Genomic DNA, 24,573 nt, shown 5'->3' with positions numbered 1-24,573 from the left:
CTTTTACAAGAGACTAGCTTTCTTTAACTTATCCTCACTCATCCTACTAGACTTTATATCCTAACTTTATTTTATTTTATTATTAAATTTTTAAACTTTGTATTTGTTTCCAGGTTTAAATAAAATTTAAAAAATCAGATTTTCAATGTGGTCTCAGACTTTTGGACCCCACTGTATCATGTACAGTATTACCACTATCACAATACACACACACACACACACACACACACAAACACACGAGCACTAAGTCTGGTTAAGCCTCTATTCTTCCCTCTCAAAATCAGGTCAGTGTGCATTAGTGAACAAAGGTATTTTCAGTTTTCTGCCTCTGGTGTTCACACTCAGACATGCACACAGGCTTTTCAGATACTATGGCTGCTTCAAATGCTATCAGTTTGTATGTGTTTGAATGTGAATACTTAAGGTGATTTGCAAAGCGTTATTTGTGTGTGTTTCTAGGTCATATATCCTCTAAGTGTGTTATATCAGCCCATAGGCTATCTGTGTTGCTCCCCCTCTCTGTTTGGACTAAACTTAAAATCATTAATTTTACAGTACCATCATTAAAGGCACAATACACCAGACAGCTCTTGACTACTGATATTCTTGTGTAAATACACTAGTAATACTTGTACAGGCAACTAGTAAAACTGGTCTGATTGTTACTACTGAGAGACTTTTAAGAGATACACATCTTGCGCACACACATGCACATGCACAAAGGAAAATGAAAACAGAAGCAGGATTAAGACTTTGAAGCTTTGTGAAACTCCAGATGTTTAAAATCAGAATCAGTGAGCTAGTCTTGAAGAGACAGTAAAGACTGAGTGAGCGAGTGAGTGTGTTGTGTGAGTGAGTGTGTGTGTGTGTGTGTGTGTGTGTGTGTGTGTATTCCAGGATGCCGCTGGTTTAACTTCTTGACCCTGACTCTGGAGCTTAAAGGGTAATATCTCTATCCTCCTCTCCTTAGGTCTAGCTGTTTTTCTTTTCAAAGGGAAACACACACACACTGCTTTAAAGTTTCCAAAGCCCACAAAAATGTTAAAAGGCCTGCAGGGCAGAGCTGCACTGGAGGTTGACAGTGCTTGTATGAAAGGCAAGGTTTAGTGGGAGACACTGTTTAACTATAACAGACCATCTAAATGCTTCAACATGTGCGAAGATCTGGAGGACAACTGTTTTACAGTTTACTTTAACGCTTTAAGTTCAGTCACCTCATTCACTGTATTTATAATGCAGATCTATCAAGACCACAAACACAGTTTTTTCATAAAATTATTAGATTAAATGTTTTTAAACGTTTAGTCTGTTTTCATTTTATCTGACCTCACTCTGACTCTATAAACAGGGTTGTTTTTTTGCTTCTATGCCTTTAAGACCCCCGTGTAAACGGCCTCTTCGGATGTGAAATGATCAACTATGCTTTGTTGAGCACTATAGGCTTGTTATCGGCTCCGGTGTAGTTTTATTTATACAATAACTGCTCCATTCTTCATAACAAAATTTCCTCAAAGCCTGCATTATATTTTGACAGGTTAAGGTCCGATTGAAAATAACTGTAATTGAAATTGAAAAGCCAAAATAGAGACAAAAAAAGAAAACCTGCCAGAAGGCCAGCACAAAAATGGCATTACTCTGCATCTTAAATGCTGAGAAGAAATTTGCATTTTTTTTTTTTTTGTGGGTTTTGCTGTTCCTCAGCAGAATATAGTAGAAAATCAACATGCTTACACATGCTAGAAGTGCCACCGCCAGATGACTACACTCACTTATCCTTTTCTAGCCACTATTATTCTTTTGCGAGTGCCTGTACATACCTTCCTTGCAGTCGTGTTTGTTCTCATGAAGAATAAAGCCGTTGCGGCACTGGCACACATAGCTGCCAACAGTGTTGATACACTCATGCTGGCATCCACCGTTATCCTTTGAACATTCATCTTTATCTGTAACAAAAAGAGAAGAGAGCGATGAATTGTTAGTTCATCTGAAACAGAAGGAAGATATTAGATCCAGCCAAATCCTTTGATTGAGACATTTCAGAATCTGCATGATAAATTCTGACATCTGGAGTTTGATTTTGTTATTTATTTTTCTGTTAAGAGCAATACAGCAAGCGTTTGAGGTCACATGCCTGTATCAGTTCATTAGCCGAAAGAGAAGGCAGAAAATCTTGAAAAGAACAGTGAAAAAAGACAAAAGATTCATAGGTCAATTTTTTATCTGTGATATTTCACCATAAAAACCTGCATCTTCTTCTGTAACCAGCCACAATCCATTTAACCACATGCTAAATTAACTGAAACGGAGAAATACCAAATTTAAATAAAGCCATTTTTCTAGCACACCTTCATTTTATGTAAATTAGGCTCATTATAGATGCATTTATTATAGATGTACCATTATCTGATTTACATAATTCCTGCAGTAAATTGGGCACAAAAACAACACTTGCAAATAAACCAAGAAATCATTGGGCACCACTGCCCCCTTTTCCCCTTTTAAAACAAAGACGACAGGAGAAAATCATACTGTATGTTGTTGGGGAAGCGCTAAGCGATTAAGAAAAAGTGATAGAATATTTAGTCTGTGTGCCTGATAAGTGTAAATTAAATGTGTCACTTAATGGCTGAAAGTTCAGAAACAGTCAATGATTCCTTATGTTGTTGTTTTTTTCACATTGCGCATCTCTACGCCCCCAGTGTCCCATGAGTCAGAAGCCTCATGAAAGCTGTTCATTTCCGTGGAAGTCTCAGGTTTAGATAATTATCACACTTCAGCCACTGCTCAAAACTACCAGCATATTTATCATACAAACCCAATGAATGACAGATGGAGAGAGCTAAATAGACCCAAGTATTTGTGGGTCACCACACATTTTTCATAATTAATGCTGTTTTCAAAGCATGTCTTTAACCATTATGTTAGTGTGCAGATGATACAGCGAAGAGCACCCTATTCTTATTTTTCCTAAAAAAAAAATGCTTGATAATAAAATGCTGAGGAGATAAGAGGAATTAAGTGTGCCTCATAAAAATCAACCCTACTCCAAAAAAATCATTTTAAAAGTCTAGCGTATCAAAATCTTGCTTTCTTTACTGTGCATATAGAAGAAATGAATCAGCTCTTTCACTGTTTCCAGTTCAGCGCTCTCGTTCGGCTCAGTACACACTCATACAGATTAGGAGTGTGTGGGAGAGCTCTGGGGACCTCCCTAAGTCTGCCGGCACTGGGCCAGCAAAAATCCAACCTCAGGGACTTCCAGACAATGAGAGTGACGCTATTATAACTCATTGAGAGTTGAGCTTATTCTTTCTCTCACCCAGATACAGCGTTAATCATTCACCATGTGTGTCTGCTAAATGTTCATTTGTGCAGTACAAATACATCCAGAGGATCCAAATATAAACAGATGAATCATAAAACTGCAGATCCTGCTTGTGCTTCAGCTTAAGCAAAATAAGTTATGTGATTTTTCTATCAAAAAAACTAGCCATTTGGGAAAATGTTTGAGTTTTGTGCCTTGGGGTTTATGGTTATTAGATTAACTGACATGTCTTTGAAACGTGGGGTTTTGGAAAGAGGTTGTGTGGTCATGAGGGCAAAAGCACCTTTATATTTAGAATGTGATATTAATCCTACTATAATTCAAAATAATAAATAAAATGTTGCTATCCCCTTGTCAAAGAGATGATCTAGTTTTAATCACAATTATGTTGTTTATCTGGTTCATCTTCTGGAATCAGAAAATCTCTTTTTCTCTTTGTACCTTTGCCAACCAATTTGAATCTTCTCATATCTTCTGGATCTCATGGGTGTGAGATTATGAAATAATAATAAAAACAGGGATTCACTCCCCAGGGGAGGAAATGTTCACAACTGATGTGTTTGTTTCATGAAATTGACGGACTATTTACTTCTGATCTATTATCAGCAGGTATTAAAAACATATTTATACACAAACTAATATATCTTTTTTCTTTTCCTTTCTCTTGTAGATTCTATAGTGCTTATGAGTATTATGACATTATAATACTGTCATATGAATTTTCTACATATATTACTTGTGTTTCGTTTATTACTAGTTTGTGAGCTCTTTAGACAAAAAACTGAATCATGTTAAGTGTAGGATAGAAATGGTTGCAAATAATATTTAACCATTTGTAAGAAAGTTATACAATCTTGTTATCATGCAAGTTCAACAAATGGGACATTTGTTGCCACAGAGACAGAGCCCAGTTTCCAGATGAATGGATTCTTAAAGGCACCTCAGATGTGAGGGCAAATCCATTGCAAAAAAAATCAATCAGGGGAGAGAAGGCTGTACCTGAAACATGCCTTGACATGACCTGCTGGCTAATCAAATCTGGCACATCATTATCAACGCCCTGGCAGGACAAAAATATAAAGAGGCGCTCTTTGCAGTGAGCGGGCCTGTCTGTGGAAGAGAACGCCCTGATTCACACACATTTAAAGTTTCAGTGCACTTTTCATTTTACAAATTACATTACAAATTACATAACACTTCCAGATGTTATTTACCCCAAAACATCTGTATTTCACATTTACAAGTGACAATCACGCAACCAAACAGATTAAAATCACAACTGTGCTTAAATCCAGATTCCAGTGTTTGGATTAATGCTTTTGTACAGCCTGAACGGTTCTAACCAAACCCACAGAACTTCTCATGATATAGTTGCGTGAGAAAGAGAGGGGGCGTTTCACCTCTGTAAATATTTGAAAAGCTTTCGAAATTTACATTATGAAATTCATATATGTACAAGCGAGCTTAGGTGGAGGTGTCAAAACATAGCTAAAGACCTCCAAATCTCCATTTCAAATGAAAAGCGCTGGCACGGTGGTCTTACCGGAGAAGAAATGAGCTTTGAAGCCTTTCTTGGAGACTGTGTTGTCGGATTTGAACTCGATTCGCATGTTGTTGTACTGGGAGGTGATAACCTCAGGAACCTCCGTACCGCAGTATTTCCCATGAAGTTTCGAGTCAGATGACAAACCACTCCGCACTTCAACATAGTCATACTTGCACACCTGCACAAATAAAATATGATAAACATCCATCTTTCTGTCTGTCTGTTTGTGTATCTACCTACACAAACAATAACACACTCTCCCACACCCATATATGCACACACACAGTTAGAGATTCTCACCTCATTTCCCTCTAGTTCAAAGGTTTCAAACTGCATGGATATGCGGTACTGAGTGGGAGCCACCACTTGCCACACACAGTTCTTATTGGGAGGGTATTCCTTAGGCCAACCTGGGGTAGTAATTGTGCCATTCAACTTAGTCAGCAAGCCACCACATGCAGCTGAAAGAGAAAAAGAATGAGAACCAGTGTTATTTTAGTATCACCAATGCTATTAAAGTTTTTATTCATATTTTGAATTAGATTTATTTTTATATTTTCACTTTTCATTTGAATTTTATTTAAATTTTTAGTAAATTTGGGTGTTTTTGTCATTTTATTAGTTTTTGTTTTTATGTGTTTTTATTTTAGTTAGTGTTGGTTATGTATCTATATAGTGTTTATCAATTTTTAATTATGGTGCCTTGGTAACTAGCTTTTTATATTTTATTTAATTTCAGTTAAGACATTTTATTTTAGGTAATGATTGATAAAAAATGTTTTTTTTATGATTTTCATTTTAGTTTACTATAATAACCCTTGTGAGAACAAAGCTTTAAAAACACAACAGTGAAAGATTCTCTGGCAGTATACAGACTAATAAGCATTCAAATAAATAGGAACTATAGCACAGTTTTTGATGGTTTTTGTGTTATATTTTAGCATAACCACAATACATCGTACCTTATTAATGACAGAAATCATGTGGTTTCTGGGCAGAGTGAGTGTCGACTAAGTGCTGTTTGTTCTTGTTGTTTTCCTGTTGACTGCGGATGTTTTCCTGAACCATTCAGTTTGGCTCGAGTATCCGCTGAGCATGTTTGAGTCAGGCAGACGGAAGCACCTGTGTGCAGTGTATTCACACACAAACATTCTCTTACCTTCACAGCTCTTCTTGTCAGGGGCCAGTTCGTATCCAGGATCACAGGCACATTTGAAGCTTCCTAATGTGTTAACACATCTCTGTTCGCAGCCCCCATTATCTGGCTTCAGACACTCGTCTTCCTCTAATTTAATAACACAGACACAGAGTAACATCAGATGAATGGACAAGAGCCAACTCATCAGCATCTGATAGCACTATTTTGTTACATGTGTGTATACCTTTGAAGAAGTTTGCAGCAAAGCCTGCTTTATTAACCGTCCCATCAGAGACAAATTTCATCCAGAGGTTGTTAGAGTTGGAACGGATATCTTCAGGTTTATCATAGCCACAGAATCGACCAATCAGAGGGCTGTTCTCAGTTAGTCCATCTCTAACTTCTAGGTAGTCATATGCACAGCTGTCATGCCTCTCGATCTGCACAAACACAGGCACAATACAGTACGTGTTAATGGCATTAGCGTTAGCATGTCTATGGCACCTTAGGTGTTAGTGTATAGGAAACAATCCAATAAAAACAGGATCTCAGGCGTCTCTGTGTATATTATATGCCAGGCTCTCAGGTCTGGTACACGTCCTGCTCTTTATAGACTGCATGTGTGCAAAATAAAGTGTGAATATGTGTATGCAAAGGCAGAGAGTGTGTTTTCGTTCCCTCTGAACAATTCGACACCTTTGACCTACTGACACACACAATGGTCTGCATACATACTTACGGTATGTCTTGTAACAACATTCTGATGTTTTAAGGTAAATAATCAAACATGCCTGTCTTTTGGACTCACATACCTGCAGTCTTGGAGGAAATTCAACTTGACAAAGATGTGTGTCTATTTGTGCATGTATCTCATAAACATTAACATATGTTTAACTTTAAACACCACACATGTAAATAGCAACAACTATCCTCAGAATGAAAATATGAGGGAAAAGTAGAAAAAGGAAAGAGGAAGGCTAAAGTGAAAACAGAACTTAACTGGAAATAAATAAAGAGAATACAGCCAAAAGAGAGGAGACAACCTCACCTCAAAGACCTGAAAGCTCAAGCCCACGCTGTAGCCCTCGGACACTGTGATCCTCCACACACATTCCTTAGATGGACGGTAGTCATCTGGATAGTTTGGAGACTGAATCTGTCCAGAGTCCTTACTGATCTCCCCTCCACATATTGCTGCCAGACACATAGTAAAGAAAGAGGGAGAATTAGACTTCTACTTTGTCATCAGAAATATTTATGCCATTTTCAATGTGTCTAAAACCATACTATTCAATAAAATAATATTTTTATTTTATTTATTAAAACCATATTGTACTGCTTAATGCTGGTTTAGACCCAACATAAGTCAGAAAAGAAAGGATTTTTTTTTTGGATTCTGCAAAAAAGACCATGTGTTATGGGTACAAACTCTCTCCACATGCTTACACTTGTATTCTGAGTGTGATTCATTGGCCAAAAAAACACAAAGCTGTTTTTTTCTATCCAAAATATCTATGGACATCACAATCATTTTATCTTTTGTTATCTTTTGGGCACGATAAATGTGTAGTGAAAATCTGATATTGAGACAGCCCTAACACACACACCTTCATAGACTGCTGCGAATCCCTTTCCAACCCAGTTGCTGCTACTGCGGAATTCAATCCACATCCGACTGTCGGTAGAGACCAACACTTCTGGAATTTTATCACCACAGAATCGACCTGCACAGATACACACACACACACACACACAATAAATAATAGTGCCCCATAAGCATACATTGCATTGGTAATACATATTACAGTCCATATTATTCCTGGTGAGTCCACCAGCTTGTATGTACCCAGCAATGGCGCTTTCCTCCAGTATCCGTCACGAACCTCAATGTAGTCATACCAGCACAGGCTGCTCTTGTACAGGTCCATAGTGGTGAAGTTTAACACTATCTGAAATGGGCAGCACACATGCAGCTGTCATCTCAACTTCACATATTAGCTCAGCGTTTCTTTATCTACAGCCTCGTAGTCAAGACAATTACAGGAAGAAATGGATTAAAAATTGCAGATACAGATAAATGTGGAACATCTCAGTACAATAAACCTTTGTAAAGTTACACACTTAACACACAGAAGTGTCTTACCTTCTCCCCAGGTGTAACGGAGATTCTCCATACACAGTGTGTATATGATGGGTATCCATTAGGATATCCTGGAGATGAAAAATTCCCCACTGAGTCCTGCAGTGTTTCACCACATGCTGGATAGAGACCAACACAATAACATAATTAATGGGTATATGTGAAAAATTCCATTTATTATTAAAAAAAAAAACTTGAGTGTGTAACTTTATTTAGGTGTTAAGTTGGTAACCTCTTTGAAAGATTCAGCGTATGATTCGTTAGACTGATTAAAACGGATTATTTGACCAATTCATTGAAAGAACCAATTCAACAGTCACTCGCTCATGAATTGGACTACACTGGACGTGCAATATGTTTGTTTTTTCATGCAGCCGGGAAGACAACACAATAGAAAGATGTTCACAACTTGGCTAAAAATTCTTGTATCGTAGCACTGTATAGTCAGCAGTGGCGGAGCGCCACTGCTAAATAGCAGTGCAGGAAACAGATACACACACACACAATGAAGTAACAAAGACCTATTGACTGTTCTAACGAGATCTCAGGAGCCAAACAGTTCAGGATAGGAGAGCAGATTCTCTGTTCAAGAGAAGCCAAATCATCTGCTAACATTTGCCAAATGTTCCTCCCAATTAGCGATGTAGCGGTTGGCCAAACATTTGTCTTAGGGGCCTCTGTTTTTCATCACAGCTCATTGGACAGTAGGGATGTGACGAGATCTTATGGATCCGATGTGTAACGTGACAATATCCTCGCAAAATATCTTGCAATGTTTACATTAGAGCTGCACCATTAATCGTTAAAAATTGTATTTGCGATCTTGATTCAAAAACCCACGCAATCTTATTCCTGAATGACAACGATTCAGCTATGTCTATTAAGACTAGAGGTCGACCGATTCATCGGTTTTGCCGATTCATCGGCACCGATAGTTGATTGCTGCATATAGTTGGTCATGATAGTTGGTCATTCATTCAGGAGATTCCAATAGTGAAAGTCTTTATGAAGTGAGACACTGACTCCTTCATTGAATTTTTTTATTTGAATTTTGTTCTAATGAATATATATATATATATATATATATATATATATATATTTTTTTTTTTTTTTTAAAGACTTGAACATTTTGTCAGAACAACTAGTAAATTACGTTATTTTGTGAGAGAATCGTGATCTCCAATTTATAAAAAAAAAAAATTGTGATTCTCAATTTATCAAGAATCGTGCAGCTCTAGTTTACATGTTGTTTATTACTGCATATAATTAATTAAAATAGAAGTTCATAAAGTATAAGTTGATTTCAAAATGCACCTACATTTTTTGCATTTTGTGTTTTTCAGTTGAATAAAAGACTATTTTTCCCTATATATTTCATCATTGAGGATTTAAAAAAAAAAAAGTCTAAAAATCTCATCTCGTTCTCGTCTCGTGGGATAAGTGTCTCATCACACCCCTATTGGACAGTGATTGCATATGGAGGTGCTTTTGGGTGTCAATTTCAAAGAAATATAAAGACGTAGTCACAAGTCACACAACAATCCGATGCAGAGCTGTGCGGCAGATAAGCTGTTATCTTTGGCTTGGGTGGAGACAGTCACCCCTATTTCAGACTAAACTTTGACTCACAACCTGTATGTAACAGCAGAGACAGGAACTTTGGACTTACAACAGTAGTTTCCAAAACTTACACTGAAAATTATGTCATCATTTACTTATTTACATAATTTATAATGTCACCCATGTCAATTCATTTTTCTTTTTTACCCAAAACATAAAAGCAGATGTTAAGCATAATGTCCAAGCTGCATTTTCCATAAAAAGAAAGTAAATGGTGATTTATACAGTCAGGAACGAAAAATGACCAAAAAAAGTAAATTGGCTACTTTTATAAAACTTTTATTATCCTTTTGTCTTTATGTCTTTCTTGGATAATTTCCCTCCACCTACCTTGAAGAGAAAAAACAGACATTTTTTTGTGTTTCACAAAAAATGGCTGGAGTGTGGAAAGGCTGGGTACACTACTTTTTGGAAAACTGTCCAATAAAAGTGGGCTTTCAGTCTACACATTTTTTCACAGACAGAGAATATTGTAGAAGAGAGAGAGAGCTTTGTCTTTGTATGTGAAGTAGGCCATGCATCACGCATTTAAACACACACACACACACACACCCTCACTAGTAGTGCATGAACTCAAAACAATACAGCAGTAAAATAACACACTTATATGCCACTCACATGGACACACACACACACATAGGCAGTAGACCGAGAGGGTCTTATCATCCTCTTTGTCCCTAAAATGTCAGGGTGGCCCTCTTTTCTTTCCTGAGTGAAAAGCACATCCATCCATCCACTGACCCACTTGTCCTATGTAGGGTTGCAATTTAGTGTCTCCAATTCACCTACTCCAAAAGTCTTTGGGTTGTGGGAGAAACCAGAACATCCGGGGAACCCACGCCAACATGGAGAACATGCAAACTACACCCAGGAAGGTCTTCTAGCTTAGCTGGGACTTAAACCAGGAATCTTCTTGATGTAAGGTGACAGTTCTACCCACTGAGCCACTGTAAGAAGCTCATGTGCATCATAAAACTGAGAAAAACAAATGATCTCATGCAAGCTGACACTATACTGGCTAGAAACAATTATCTGCACATAAAGTGAGGTCATCTTCCTGCAGTTAACACCCTTGGTTTCCTTCATTTAAATCTTCACTCTCTCTCTCATACACACTCACACACACTGTAGTCTTACCTGGACATCTGTATAGCTTCTTGGCTTGGGATATATCTCCTTTGCTGAGTCTAGTTCTTTGACCGATAGCAGGCCTGACGCCATTTTCATCACGAGAGGGAAGAATCGTGTCCAAAAACATTCCTCTACAGAAGAGAAAGACAAAAAGGAGAACATATAAATTTGTATAGAAAGTTCTGAATTAAATTAATGGGTGTGAAATTACTAGTTTGTGACAGAAGTCTTACCTGGAGAAAGTGTTTCTGGCATAATGCATGATGCTGTCAAAATCATACGGCTCACCAAGAGAGTTGACATCCCCTGGTTCCATCTTAATGAAGTTATACTCCTGACCTAAGTGTGCACAGATACACTCATATTAAAACAAATAGGCTACTTTTACAAAGCCAGCATTTAGAATAGATTTACTAACAGGTGTGACTCTCTAATTGTCCTGTTCATACAACAGCAGCTTGTATATTGTCTGCAGCTTGTATATTGTCTAAGTCAAGTCTTTTCTATTCTTGTGATAGCCGTGATTAATGCCTGTAAACCACTGCACCAATGACTAAATTAAGTACCAAAGGTGGTGATTTCAATAACACTGAAAATTCTTAATATAACATAGACAATGTTAGTTAAACACTAGTACAAAGCTCTTCATCAAAAAAAAAAAAAAAATTTTTAATGGGTGGAGAAAAATGATGAGTGAATATTAAAAAATATCTCCAACTTTATCATTTCCATCTTTTCTTAAGTCCTGAATTTAGGGAAATCATTTTTCTTATTGGTTATCAATGTTGTTTATTTAAAAAAATGTTGTTAAAAAATGTTTGTTAAAATGCTGTATTTATGAACAAAGACTAAATCCATATTCTGCAGCTGTGAGAATGCAGTCATATTGAACTTGAGCAGTTACCTGGTGGGGTGCAAAGACTTGAGTCATGGGTCATGCAGTACCTGGCTGGATGTTGTCCCGAATGATGGTCACATGATCGTCACGGTCAGGTCGTGTGTGCTCATGCCAAAAGCCAATTACATGTCCAAGTTCATGAACGACAATGCCAAACTTGTCACAGTTCTTCCCAATGGATATTGCCTGGGGACCATTGCCACGTCGGCCGACGTAAGAGCAACACCTTAAAAACCAATAAATAAAACATTAAAAGGCTGTAATTATTGAAATGTCAGCATCTTGTTGGCTCACCCCACTCTTGAATAACTCAGATTCTGATTATATCACAGAAGTGTCTATGTTTGTAATGAGGGGGGTGATGGGAGGTGAGCTGAACTAACGCTTAGTTGTTTGGGGTAACGCAGTTTAGTGTGAGGTGAACAGGGGATAGTGTGAAATGATGAGAGCTGATTAACAGTAATTAGGGTGACTTGGGGTTAGCTTTCAGATTCTTGCTGTGTTGTTTCCTTAACGACAAATAAGCACACAATGTTCACCTCTGACTGAATGCCAGTGCAATGAATCGCAGGAGAGAGACAAAGAGGAAAGAGAAAGAAACAGGTGGGTCCTAAATTAAGTGCCAAAAGACAGTCTAAAGCAGTGGTTTTGCTTAAGAACCCAGATTTTAAGTTGGGCATCTAGTGTCCACTTCCGTATCAAAATTGTTTTAGTTTTTTCCCTTGCTGTCCATGACTCTCAGAACAGACCTGTGACCCATTTGTAGGTTTTATGACTCACCAGTTAAGACCCACTTGTCTGAAGTATTGTGAGAAAAAGAATTACAATATATGGATAATCGATTGTGCCAGCAAAGTGCTATTCAATTTGCTCTGTATTGTGTGTGTGTTGCATTAAGCAGGTGAGAATATTTGGCACATTAAGGTGAATTGTTTCGCTAGCTGGTGTTTGTACAAGCCCGCAAATCCGATTATTATTAACAGAAATATTGCCAGCAGCCTCACAAATCTGCTGACTCTAAAGTTTGTGCTCTGGTCAGCTATGTTTTCATATGCAGATCAGTTACTGTATTTGATGTGCTGTTCATTTTGATTCTCTCAATTGTTTTTCTGAATAACAATAGCGTGTTGGCACTTGCGCTGTATGGAATGAGCTGTCCAATCAAAGAACGGTTTAGTGTTTCAGTGTGCAGTGGTTGAGGATTTTGTGATTTCAGAGATTTATGTTGGCCCAAAGGTCCTGTTTCCAACTGATATTAAGATGCATTTTTGTGATTCGATTACAAGCAGTCAGTGCTTAAGGGACGGGGAGGGTAGAGCCTTGGTGAAACGCGAACATAATCTTAATACACGGTGGAAACAGGGCCAAAGTAAGGTCAAACCTGTGAAGTCAGATTTCAAGGAATCCAGATGGAATCTCAATAGTCCACCATTAAGCATGTCTCAGACACTCAAACACACCCACAAACAAAGCAGTAATCTCGATTCCACTCGCTCACTATTTATAACTTGGATTAGAACACCTTAATCCCTCATTTCATAGACATTGATAGTGTGGAGTAGACACACATGAACACAGAGAGATATTCAAACAAATAAAAGGAAACACTCAAAATAAAACACATTCACCAAACTACATCATAAAAGAGAGAATAATATTTAGCCAAAACAAAAATGTACCTATTTTCTGTAATTCTGCTTTGGAACCATTTGTATTATAAAATTTATAAATTCAGTTGAGTTGAACTGAAATGAATTGAACTTTTTAACTAGTGACAGATATCCTTATACTTAATGCATATTTGTGCAAAAGAATCAGACATCAAGCCTGTCAACACTTTCTCATAATACAAACATACACACATGGGCCCAATCTATGTGCCGAATGCTTAAAAAGCACATAGAGTCGAGTAGAAGGTTAACACTCAGTGCTTGTGTTGGTCTGTCAGCAGGTTTATATCTGAATGACGTCTGCTGATTACAACAGATATGACCGCACTGAGATGGATAATATTATGTAATGCTCTCCCCTCCACTCTAATCTAGCCTTGTCCTTCTGTCAATGGTCATTCTGCCTATTTCTCTGTAATCTGTCAGGATCTGCCTTATTATTTCAACTCACCTTCCATCAGCATCATTCCCACAGAGATATCCACAGAGCTTCCTCTTCATTCCAGTTCCACAACATTCATAGACTGATAACACTTCTATTAGTTGTTAAAAACCTTCTTATCAGGTGTTGTGTCATATTAAACAATGTTATATGTGATCAAATAATCAATTAAAAGCCAAGTTTTCAGATACGAACAATCACCAACAAGGTTTATCTAGACTTATGCGATTTCAGTCTTCCCTTCTCCCTCTCTCTTCCTTGTTAATACAGTTAGGATTCCATTCCTAAGAACAATGGGCAGTTTGCTCACCGTGGTAACAGGGAAGGAAGGAAAGCCAGGCCGACTGTAGTCATCTCAGTCGACTCTCGCTCCCTCGCTCTCGCAAACACACACATACCTCTGTTTTAAACACACTTTACAGGATACACTCATAACAATGAGAGCTGAGTATCTGAGTGTGTTCCTTAATGACCACAGCGTTTCATTCAACATTTCTTACATCCAATACATCTAAACTACTAATAGAGCCCAGAGGTAAAGAATCTCGAATTTAGATAGTGTTTTATACCCCAGCAAAGTGGAACTGGTAGCCAACCTTGAAGTGTTTCATGCATTTTAAATGAAACATGCAGTGAATAATCATTCACAATAAGATCTATAATATGCATTTAGAAAACAGATAGGATGAATTTTCATTTCATGCTGACTTCATTTCAATGATTCCATTTTCAAATATCGTAAATGTGAACCGATATTCATTATAACTTCTGATCAATAAACCAAATGCAGGTAGTGGAGTCAAGAAGATACTAAGTTAAATTACATGGGATTTAAACACCAAGCACCATTACTGAGTAGCATGGTGTCAGAAGAACAAGTGTTGTGATGGATGGCACAGTATCAATGTGTGCATTACTATTCTAAAATGTTATTTAATTATAGAGAACACAAACACAAACCCGCAGGGTCTGTAGGTGAAGACGATGTAGCTCTCCTCATCAGTTTTCTCGATGAAGGTCACACATGTCTGTTTCTCCCAGTGTCTCATTGCTTGCTTTAACATGGCCCTCTGACTTCCTGAAAAACACATACAGAAATCATTGTGTAAATCACACACATTTATATACTGATATTAAACACACAGACACTCAGGTCCCCTTACCAGTGAAGTTGCCTCCTATGACGTAAGGGATAACGCCTCCGGGCCAGATCTTCTCAGCTCGGGATGTGGCAGCACGTGGCACTCGAGACTTTACACCTCTGCCGCTGTTTACATTCTTCCCTCCAGCTTTGGAGCTCGACACATCTTTACTGCTGTTCACCGGCCATGACTCTACACCATAGACAGAGAAGGCAGAATGATAGAAAACATCTTACAGCAGGTGACATTTAAAGTTACATGAATGCATTTTTGCATGCTTCCATTTAATTTGTAATTTTCTCTTTTTTTTAAGTTTTTTGAGAGCCTTTTTTGAGAGTTTATTCTCTAAAGATTAAACATACATATGCACAATCTCTTACTTCAATGAAATCCATCCTGCCAACACATGACAGCACTATTGTTATGATTCCAGTGCAGTAAAAATCACATAATAAAAATTTTGATATTTATTAGATATTTACAAACAGGTTCTGTATTCCTCAAACTGCATCAAAATGCATGGATGCAAACACCATATATATCTGCATTCGTTAAATAACACAACATCTTCCCAAAATTTAGTAGAATAAATCTTACATTAGTGCAAATTTGTTCACATTAAATAAATATGCTGCTAGGACTTTCTTGGAGAAAGATTATAAAGAATTGCTCTCAGAACTGTTAGAAATTGTACTTGTATTGAATTTTCATTGTAGGTCGAATTTAAGAAAGGGATGGGGTTTGATGCTTTTGGAGAAGTCCTACATTCATCACCAGAAAAAAAGTATGTTGTTTCACCAAATGATTGAGTTACGAGTTATAAAATTTTGAGCTCTAAAAAAATACATAAAAAGAAACATACGCATGGATGAATCATTCACAATAATATAAATGATTAATTGATCAAGATGAATTGATAAAATAGATAGGGTGAACAATGCTGATGAAGGGGTACTTAAGGCTTTGCTAATGGTGCTGTGGGGTAAATAAGAAAAAAATCTGAGAAACAATCCAGTGTTTTGAACTTACCAAAACCTAACCGTCGTATTCTGTCCAGCAACAGATATAATGAACCTCTCTTCTTACTGGGATTATGCTCTCCTAGACCACCTGAGAGAAAGAAACATACAAGGGAGTTATTTTGAGAATTCTGTGAAAGTGATATTTTAATTTTATGAGAACACTGTGTGAGTGTTTTTGTTACGCTTTGAGTAAACTTTCCTTAAAGGGACAGTTCACCCAAAAACGAAAATTTTATCATTTACTACTCACCATCATGTTGTTCCAAACCCGTAACATCGTTGTTCATCTTCAGAACACAAATTAAGATAAATCTGATGAAATCCGAGAGTTTTCTGACCCTGAATAGACAGCAATGTAACTGAAATGTTCCCAGACCCAGAAACGTAGTAAGGACATCAGTTAAACAGTCAATGTGACATCAGAGGTTCAATGGTAATTTTATGAAGCTGTGAGAATATTTTTTGTGCACAAAGAAAGCAAAAATAACGACTTATTCAACAATTCTTCTCCTCCTCCACTATCATGGAGAGTACAATGCATGCAAGTGGTGCTGCTGCGTCGTGAAGAAGAATTGTTGAATAAAGTCGTTATTTTTGCTTTGTGCACAAAAGTATTCTTGTAACTTGGTAAAACTGTGGTTGAACCACTGATGTCACATGGACTGTTTTGTTGATGTCCTTCATTTACATTGCTTTCTATACAGGGTCAGAGAGCTCTCATATTTAATCAAAAATATCGTAATTTTTGTTCCGAAGATGAACAAAGGTCTTACGAGTTTGAAATGAACTATCCCTTTAAATCAAGTTTAACTGGTGCCATTATAAAGTTACGAGAACACAGTCAGTGAGCCGAGAAATGTCCATCACCAGCTCTCTGCCATTATCACACCTATTTTATCTGTCCTCACCTCTCCTCATTCCCCCATTCACCAGCCTCTTCTCCCTCATTCAACATCTCACCTACTCTCGTCTTTCACTCCCAGGGTTCTCACTGAACATCTCTATTCACACATGTCAGTTCCTCTGCTATCCTCTTGCATTTACCCTGTCTCTCTCTTTCTCTGGAATTACTCTGATGGGGACAGGAAAGTGAGGAACAAACAATACTCTGAATCCAAGACACAGGAAAAGTCTGAGCTTGGGGATTAATGTGCGCACAAACACTCTATCTCATGCACATAACACTGGCAGGTATACAAGTGTGTATCCACAAAGCTGAATCCTTATCGTCTTTTTAGCCTCACTTCCATCTTTACGCTGCCAAAGACTCAGACGATGATAAAAGTGATGTTGCTGACAATGTCGCTACCCAGCAAGGTAAAGTTCTCTTAGTTGGCTGCTAGTCTGTGAGGAGTCATTACTCATACCAGTGATTGTATCCTGTTTTAGACACTGAGAATTTACCTTAACAATGTGCCACTGGGAAAGACACACGCACGCACATTTTGACTTCGGTCAGTTTAGGTATCAGCAAGGAAGGATTTTGTTAACAATGTTTATTCTAACTCACAAAGAATCAAACACACACACATACGCTTCTGCACTTTTCCCATTGCATAAGGAGTAAAAGACAAAGACCTTGCAAACACACACACAGTTGTTTGCTGATGGTGCAGTGGAGTTGAGACAGGAGCATTTATCAAGTCTAATCACCTGAAGCTATAAACTCCCAATATCCCCACACATTCTTCAACTTCAATACTACTTTAATAATTTTAAATCATCCACAGCCCACAACACAGTAATGGACATTCATTCCATCCTTATGACAACTCAGCATCTCAGACTGATCAAGACATTATCTTAAATACAAAATCCACAGAGGCTACTGTATGTGTGTGTGTGTATATGTGTGTGTTTCTGTGTGTCACCCTGCAGTCGAAACTGCACAGAGGCGAGCGCTAGATCAGTGCATTTAACGCCTGGAGGAAGGTCTGACTTCAAACATGACATCGGGACAAAAAAACCACATGGCCAGCTTCAAGGACTGAGTAAAACAGAAGCTCAAACCTTGAACCTTACTGTAGAAAGAGTCGTTGTTGTTGTTCTGCACCAGAAACAACCCTCAACCCTCAGCAGCTGCTGACTGCAGCTTTAACCTCGTCTGCTGCACATCTGCTACTGAACTCAGCTGAAAAAACATGTGCACTAAAACCTCAAACTAAACTAAGGACCTTTCATTTTTTAAATCCAGATTATGTGACAGATTTATAATGTCTAAAGTGTGATGTAGGGATCTAGACAGAAAAAGAAATACCAGATCAAATGACTAGAACTAACATTAAACATTTAGCAGCCATATGACTTTTTAGATGCCAAAATACAAAACAAAGCTGACTGTTCAGAAGCAATGCTCTACAATATGTACAATATGTAATATTTCAAAAGTACGGAGCCCGGGAAGTCACCTGTAAGAGAAAAAAAAACAATCTGTGCCGTTTTGCAATCCGTTCCCTCAGTTTATAAACCGTACTCACGAATTCTTAAACTGTTCCCTCAGTTTAACAAATCGTGCCCACGGATTAATAAACTGTACCCACGGATTTCCAATCCGTGCGCTCAGATTTTGTAAACCGTACCCTCGGTTTTTGAATCCGTACCCACTGATTCATAATTCATGCGTACGCTTTCGCAATCCGTTCCCACGGGTTTGTAAACTCACGGATTTGTGGCTCCACCCCCACCGGCAGATTCAACCACGCCACCTGTTTAGGTGCGGGATGCACTGTATTGTGTTTATTAAACATTATTTTTCATAGTAGCCTATGAGACCACGATCCGCACTCACAAAATAGTCTTCTTTTTAGCGTTTATTTTACATTAATCACCAATAGGATAAAACACCGCCACCTGTGTTTTATAGCTTAAAATGAACGCTAAAAATAAGAATAGAAAATTTCTGTCGGCACGGATTGTTTTTTTTTTCTCCTGCAGGTGACTTCCCGGGCTCCGTAAAAAAGCATATAGATTTAAAGGTGCAGTAGGAAATCTTGGAAAATGCTAACTTTAGCCTGATAGCACTGAAAGCGAACGTCCCACCCTCCCTGCAAAACGCCGTCCACGCCTCCTGAACACATGAACGTGAAGTTCACAAGCAGATCAGACAACCAGAGACAACATTACTACACTACATCATTTACCAGTGAGTCAACTGTATAGTACAGTTAGTAAAAGTACTACAATACCAGGAAGGAAGATCAGGTTTGCCTACCATTCTCGTGCTGTCTGCAATAGCGTACGTGAGCGCGTTGATGATGTATCCTATCTGCTCGAACAGCGTGCGCAGAGGTATGCTAATTCATATGTTGACAGGCAGGTAGGAAAGTCAATTAAAAACGCTCGGAACAAGCGTTTTGATTGGATGAACATTTCCTGGTCCTACACCTTCCACAGAATATATAAATACATATAAATACATTTGGACCACTTAACTTAATGATCGCTATAGGGATATGAAGAAAATGCAAAAAAAATGTTTCTGAAGACAATCACCTATTGCACCTTTAAGTCTCAGTCAGCTGTTAACTCAGTAGCCGCTCAGACGTTTTACTGACGAAGTAAATCTGATTCAAACTAAATACTAAATCACAAGTGAGTTTGAGGCCACAAATCCTAAAAAGTACCACTTCATAAGAGTCATTTGTTCACAAATCGGCCAATTTACAATGATTGTTGACAACTGCAGTCTGGAGCGCTGTGATATCTGATGTGTCTTACCCGACGTGTGTCCCTGTCTCCCATGTGACTGCTGTGAAAGCTCTATCGTTCCATCGATCTGAAACATTTTCAAGTCCTCTTCATCCAAGGCAATATCTCCCCAAAATACAGCTGAAAAAAGAAACCGAGAAGGATATTATTAGTGGACACAAACACACATTCTTTGGCAGCACCATAGATTGATGGTCTATGTGCTGGCAGACACGTCTGACACTCAGGTCAGCGTGGCCTGAGCTATTGACTGATGCTAATTTAAGGTTTGCTGCATATGCGATCGATTGACAAGTTAACATGAGAGGAAACATCTTAGGTTGTCAACTTGCCCTTTGCTCTCACACCCTCAGATGCTGATTACAAATTAATAAGCGGATGTCAGGGTACATGTATATACATCCTATTGTAATCTTACCAACCCTGTTCACATAATGTCCGTATTGCGCTTGTCCCAGCATACTTAACGTTCAGCTACAGTCATGACATCATACATCCTTAAAGTATCCTGTCGCCAAGAAGGTCTTAGAGATGGCCATGAAAAAGGAGATAATATTGGGAACTATGCCATTTGTGTGTGGGAGTAGTTTTGGCAGAGAATTCACTCCTCAACCTTGATATAAAACAATAAACAATGAAGATTATGTTTTAAGCTATCTTGATTGTTCCATATTGGAATAAACTCTGCCCTTGTGCATGCATGTGTTTGCGAGTGTATATATGCACGTATGTACACGTACCAGTGAACTGCAGCTTTAGGCCACCACTATTGTTTCTTATGCATTGTTTGTGTGTATGCGCACGTGTGTATACATGCGTCCTTCCCTCCCCCATCAACTCCTCAGACAATGTTCAGCTTTAATCCGTGATCGTGATCCGAATCACATTCATATAAAGCTGGAGTCTCCTGTGGATCACACCCTTCATAGAGGACTAATATTAGCGATGATCTAACCCTACTCCACTTATCAGTGGGACTCTCTGATACAAACTAAAACAAAATGAACTTTAAAAAAATTCACTTTCCCATCACAAAACATATACAGGTGCTGGTCATATAATTAGAATATCATCAAAAAGTTGATTTATTTCACTAATTCTATTCAAAAAGTGAAACTTGTATATTATATTAATTCATTACACACAGACTGATATATTTCAAATGTTTATTTCTTTTAATTTTGATGATTAGAGCTTACAGCTCATGAAAGTCAAAACTCAGTATCTCAAAATATTAGAATATTTACATTTGAGTTTGAATAAATGACCATCCCTACAGTATAAATTCTGGGTATCTCTTGTTCTTTGAAACCACAATAATGGGGAAGACTGCTGACTTGGCAATGATCCAGAAGACGAACATTGACACCCTCCACAAAGAGGGTAAGTCACAGAAGGTCATTACTGAAAGGTGTGGCTGTTTACAGAGTGCTGTATCAAAGCATATTAAATGCAAAGTTGACTGGAAGGAAGAATTTGGGTAGGAAAAGGTGCACAAGCAACAGGGATGACCGCAAGCTTGAGAATACAGTCAAGCAAAGCTGATTCAAACACTTGGGAGAGCTTCACAAGGAGAGAACTGAAGCTGGAGTCCGTGCATCAAGAGTCACCACGCTCAGACATCTTCAGGAAAAGGGCTACCAAGCCACTTCTGAAACAGAGACAACGTCAGAAGCGTCTTACCTGGGCTGTGGAGAAAAATAACTGGACTGTTGCTCTGTGGTCCAAAGTCCTCTTTTCAGATGAAAATAAATTATACATTTCATTTGGAAATCAAGGTCCCAGAGTCTGAAGGAAGAGTGGAGAGGCACAGAATCCATGTTGCTTGAAGTCCAGTGTGAAGTTTCCACAGTCAGTGATGATTTGGGCTGCCATGTCATCTGCTGGCGTTGGTCCACTGTGTTTTCTGATGTCCACAGTCAACACAGCCATCTACCAGGAAATTTTAGAGCACTTCATGCTGCTGACAAGCTTTATGGAGATGCTGATTTCATTTTCCAGCAGGATTTGGCACCTGCCCACACTGCCAAAGGTACCAAAAGCTGGTTCAACGACCATAGTGTTACTGTGCTTGATTGGCCAGCAAACTCGCCTGACCTGAATCCCATAGAGAATCTATGGGGTATTGTCAAGAGGAAGATGAGAGACACCAGACCCAACAATGCAGATGAGCTGAAGGCCACTATCAGAGCAACCTGGGCTCTCATAACACCTGAGCAGTGCCACAGACTGATCGACTCCATGCCACGCCGCATTGCTGCAGTAATTCAGGCAAAAGGAGCCCCAACTAAGTATTGAGTGCTGTACATGCTCATACTTTTCATTTTCATACTTTTCAGTTGGCCAAGATTTCTAAAAATCCTTTCTTTGTATTGGTCTTAAGTAATATTCTAATATTTTGAGATACTGATTTTTGACTTTCATGAGCTGTAAGCTCTAATCATCAAAATTAAAAGAAATAAACATTTGAAATATATCAGTCTGTGAATGAATATAATATACAAGTTTCACTTTTTGAATGGAATTAGTGAAATAAATCAACTTTTTGATGATATTCTAATTATATGACCAGCACCTGTATTTTTTATTAATTTAAAAAACAGGTGGATATGAAAATTTTTTATTTTAATTTAGAATATATTTTTTTTTTATATTTTTAGATTTTAAATAACTTTTTAAAAATATGTATAAAGATTTACTGTAAATTTTTCACACATTTAAATGCAATCCTATTTCATCAAATACTATGTTTTACTTATACAAAGAAAATGTGTAAAAATAGCTGGAAATTATACAGTTGTTATAATTATACAGGAAATTAAAAGAAAAGCATATTTATATTTTAAAGATGCAATTGCAAATTTGAATTTTTACAGTAAATCACTGTGTGGTCTCAAATAGTTTCTTCCACACTAGTTAAAAAGGCATGAGATTACATCTTGCCCACAGACTGCTATACATATTTCAGTTTCTGTTAAATAATTTTATACTAAATAGCTGACATGAGGTCTCTCTGCACTTTTCATAACAGCCTTGACAATGAGACAAGATGAACAAGACAAAGTGCTCAGACTTGACCGCAGAGGAAAAGGCTTTGTGTTGAATTTGTACATTGATTTGGGAAGTCTGGGAGTGAAGCCCAGTAATGCCTCAGCAATCATCTATTCACTTAACATCAATGAGCCTTTGACCGCACATCTTAACTTAGCACCAGTCAATAACTTCAGCCGTGATGATCGATAAACACAGAGCAGAGACTGTACTTAAGAATCGATTATGAACTGTAGGAGGGAAATCGGATATGTTGTGTCTAACATGTGACCATCACAGTGGCATGGAATTGTTAACTGTATGATGTCTCTTTCATTGAGAAATTAAAATGATAGCTTTACATCTGCTCAGATGGGAACATAGAGACCTCTGCAGAATGTGTCATCTGGAGGGGAATAAAATGTTTTGGCAAATGTGAAATTATAATCTCAGTTCCAAGGTTATTGTAGCGTGGCAGGAGGTGTGTTTTAATCTGGGTGCAGATAAAAATGTCTATTAAAATAGGAGATTATCCTGGAGGTCACACTACAGTTCCAAATGAGACTCTCCAGGCTATCCTGGAAACATCCAAGTCATTCTCACTGTTTCCTTTGAATGATTTAAGAGTTGGAGGAGAGCATTTCTGTAACTAACTGCATTCAATTTGAGTAAACTTGTCTCAGAAAGTACACAGAGCATTTGAGAAGTACTTTTTGCATTGCAAATCTAATAATAAAAAAAGTCATTCAAAAGTGATACATTCAGTTAATCACATCAGAATCTAGGTTCTCAGATAAAAGCTCTGTTCCAAAACCTTGTGAGTTGCCTACCCTAAACAGCATTTCCAGGCATTATAAGCAATGCTCTTGGCAGCATAATTATCAATCCAACATGATGGATAAAGCAAGTGAACTGTTAATTATACATATACTTACATTTCATTGAATAAAAATAATTCAATTTAATTAAAAAAAAATTATTTCACATAATATTTTTGTGATTAGTTGTAAGTTTTTAAATGCAAAAACCTATTCTGTGTGGATGGCTCCTCAAAAAGCAACTGTCTGTGATAGCAAGACAGCTCATTAAGCTTTAGAACAGAGCTGAGGACTGTATCCTTGAATGAAGAATGGCCACTGATCATCTTCCCTAGTAGACCTTCAGTTTGACTGACAGACTGTTTTTATGTACACAGAGACAGCAGATGTTTTGGAGAATTCTGGAGAGAGGCACTGATCAACACACACTACGGGTTTAGAAAGTCTGACCATATGTTGATGCTTCATTACCGTGATGTCAGTTTAATACCGAGAATCCCTTCCTCATTAAACCCACAGAAACATGCAGCTGAGTTTGATGAATGAGTATCATGGGAGCTGAAGGATGAGTGGGGTGTTTCTGTTTGTCAGTGACACGCGTAACTAAAGACATCTGTGCCACATGTCAGAAAGACATGACGCAAAGCATTTTGGGTGACAGCCCAAAAAAACATTCCTGCAAGCTTGATCACAGGAAGAATCAAGGACAGACACACTCAAACAAAAACACATATGCATCCAAAAACTGCTTGATGTCACCTTGCATCCTGACAATGCTAAAAAGTGACGTCTTGTTTTTTAGACAGCATTAATCAGAACAATAACCAGAGCAATAACATTTCTGTGGCTAGACATAACACCTGGCCAACTGAAAAGGTTTCCACTGGTCCTGAGATTAAACTTCATCGTAAATGCATTTGTATCCCACTGCTCAAGAGAGTCA

General features: G+C 37.9%; 1 protein-coding gene across 2 annotated transcripts in view; it reads right to left on the bottom strand.

Annotated features, from left to right (window-relative positions):
- Positions 1-24,573, bottom strand: part of tll1 (tolloid-like 1) — a 40,176-nt gene that overhangs the window by 7,355 nt on the left and 8,248 nt on the right. For both annotated transcript variants that reach the window (XM_058789326.1, XM_058789318.1), the window contains exons 3-18: positions 19,792-19,902; positions 16,082-16,162; positions 15,074-15,244; positions 14,871-14,988; positions 11,846-12,024; positions 11,134-11,239; positions 10,907-11,031; positions 8,153-8,268; positions 7,856-7,958; positions 7,617-7,733; positions 7,058-7,203; positions 6,254-6,449; positions 6,031-6,156; positions 5,172-5,332; positions 4,869-5,049; positions 1,818-1,943 (exon numbers count right to left, since the gene is read on the bottom strand). In XM_058789326.1, the coding sequence (XP_058645309.1) occupies positions 1,818-1,943; positions 4,869-5,049; positions 5,172-5,332; positions 6,031-6,156; positions 6,254-6,449; positions 7,058-7,203; positions 7,617-7,733; positions 7,856-7,958; positions 8,153-8,268; positions 10,907-11,031; positions 11,134-11,239; positions 11,846-12,024; positions 14,871-14,988; positions 15,074-15,244; positions 16,082-16,162; positions 19,792-19,902 (2,163 nt within the window). The remainder of the gene's footprint in view (positions 1-1,817; positions 1,944-4,868; positions 5,050-5,171; positions 5,333-6,030; positions 6,157-6,253; positions 6,450-7,057; positions 7,204-7,616; positions 7,734-7,855; positions 7,959-8,152; positions 8,269-10,906; positions 11,032-11,133; positions 11,240-11,845; positions 12,025-14,870; positions 14,989-15,073; positions 15,245-16,081; positions 16,163-19,791; positions 19,903-24,573) is intronic.

The sequence above is a fragment of the Onychostoma macrolepis genome, chromosome 01 (assembly GCF_012432095.1).
Source record: "Onychostoma macrolepis isolate SWU-2019 chromosome 01, ASM1243209v1, whole genome shotgun sequence".
Classification (NCBI taxonomy): Eukaryota; Metazoa; Chordata; class Actinopteri; order Cypriniformes; family Cyprinidae; genus Onychostoma; species Onychostoma macrolepis.
The sequence above is the reverse complement of the archived record's forward strand: the minus strand, read 5'-3'. Positions and strand labels throughout refer to the sequence as shown.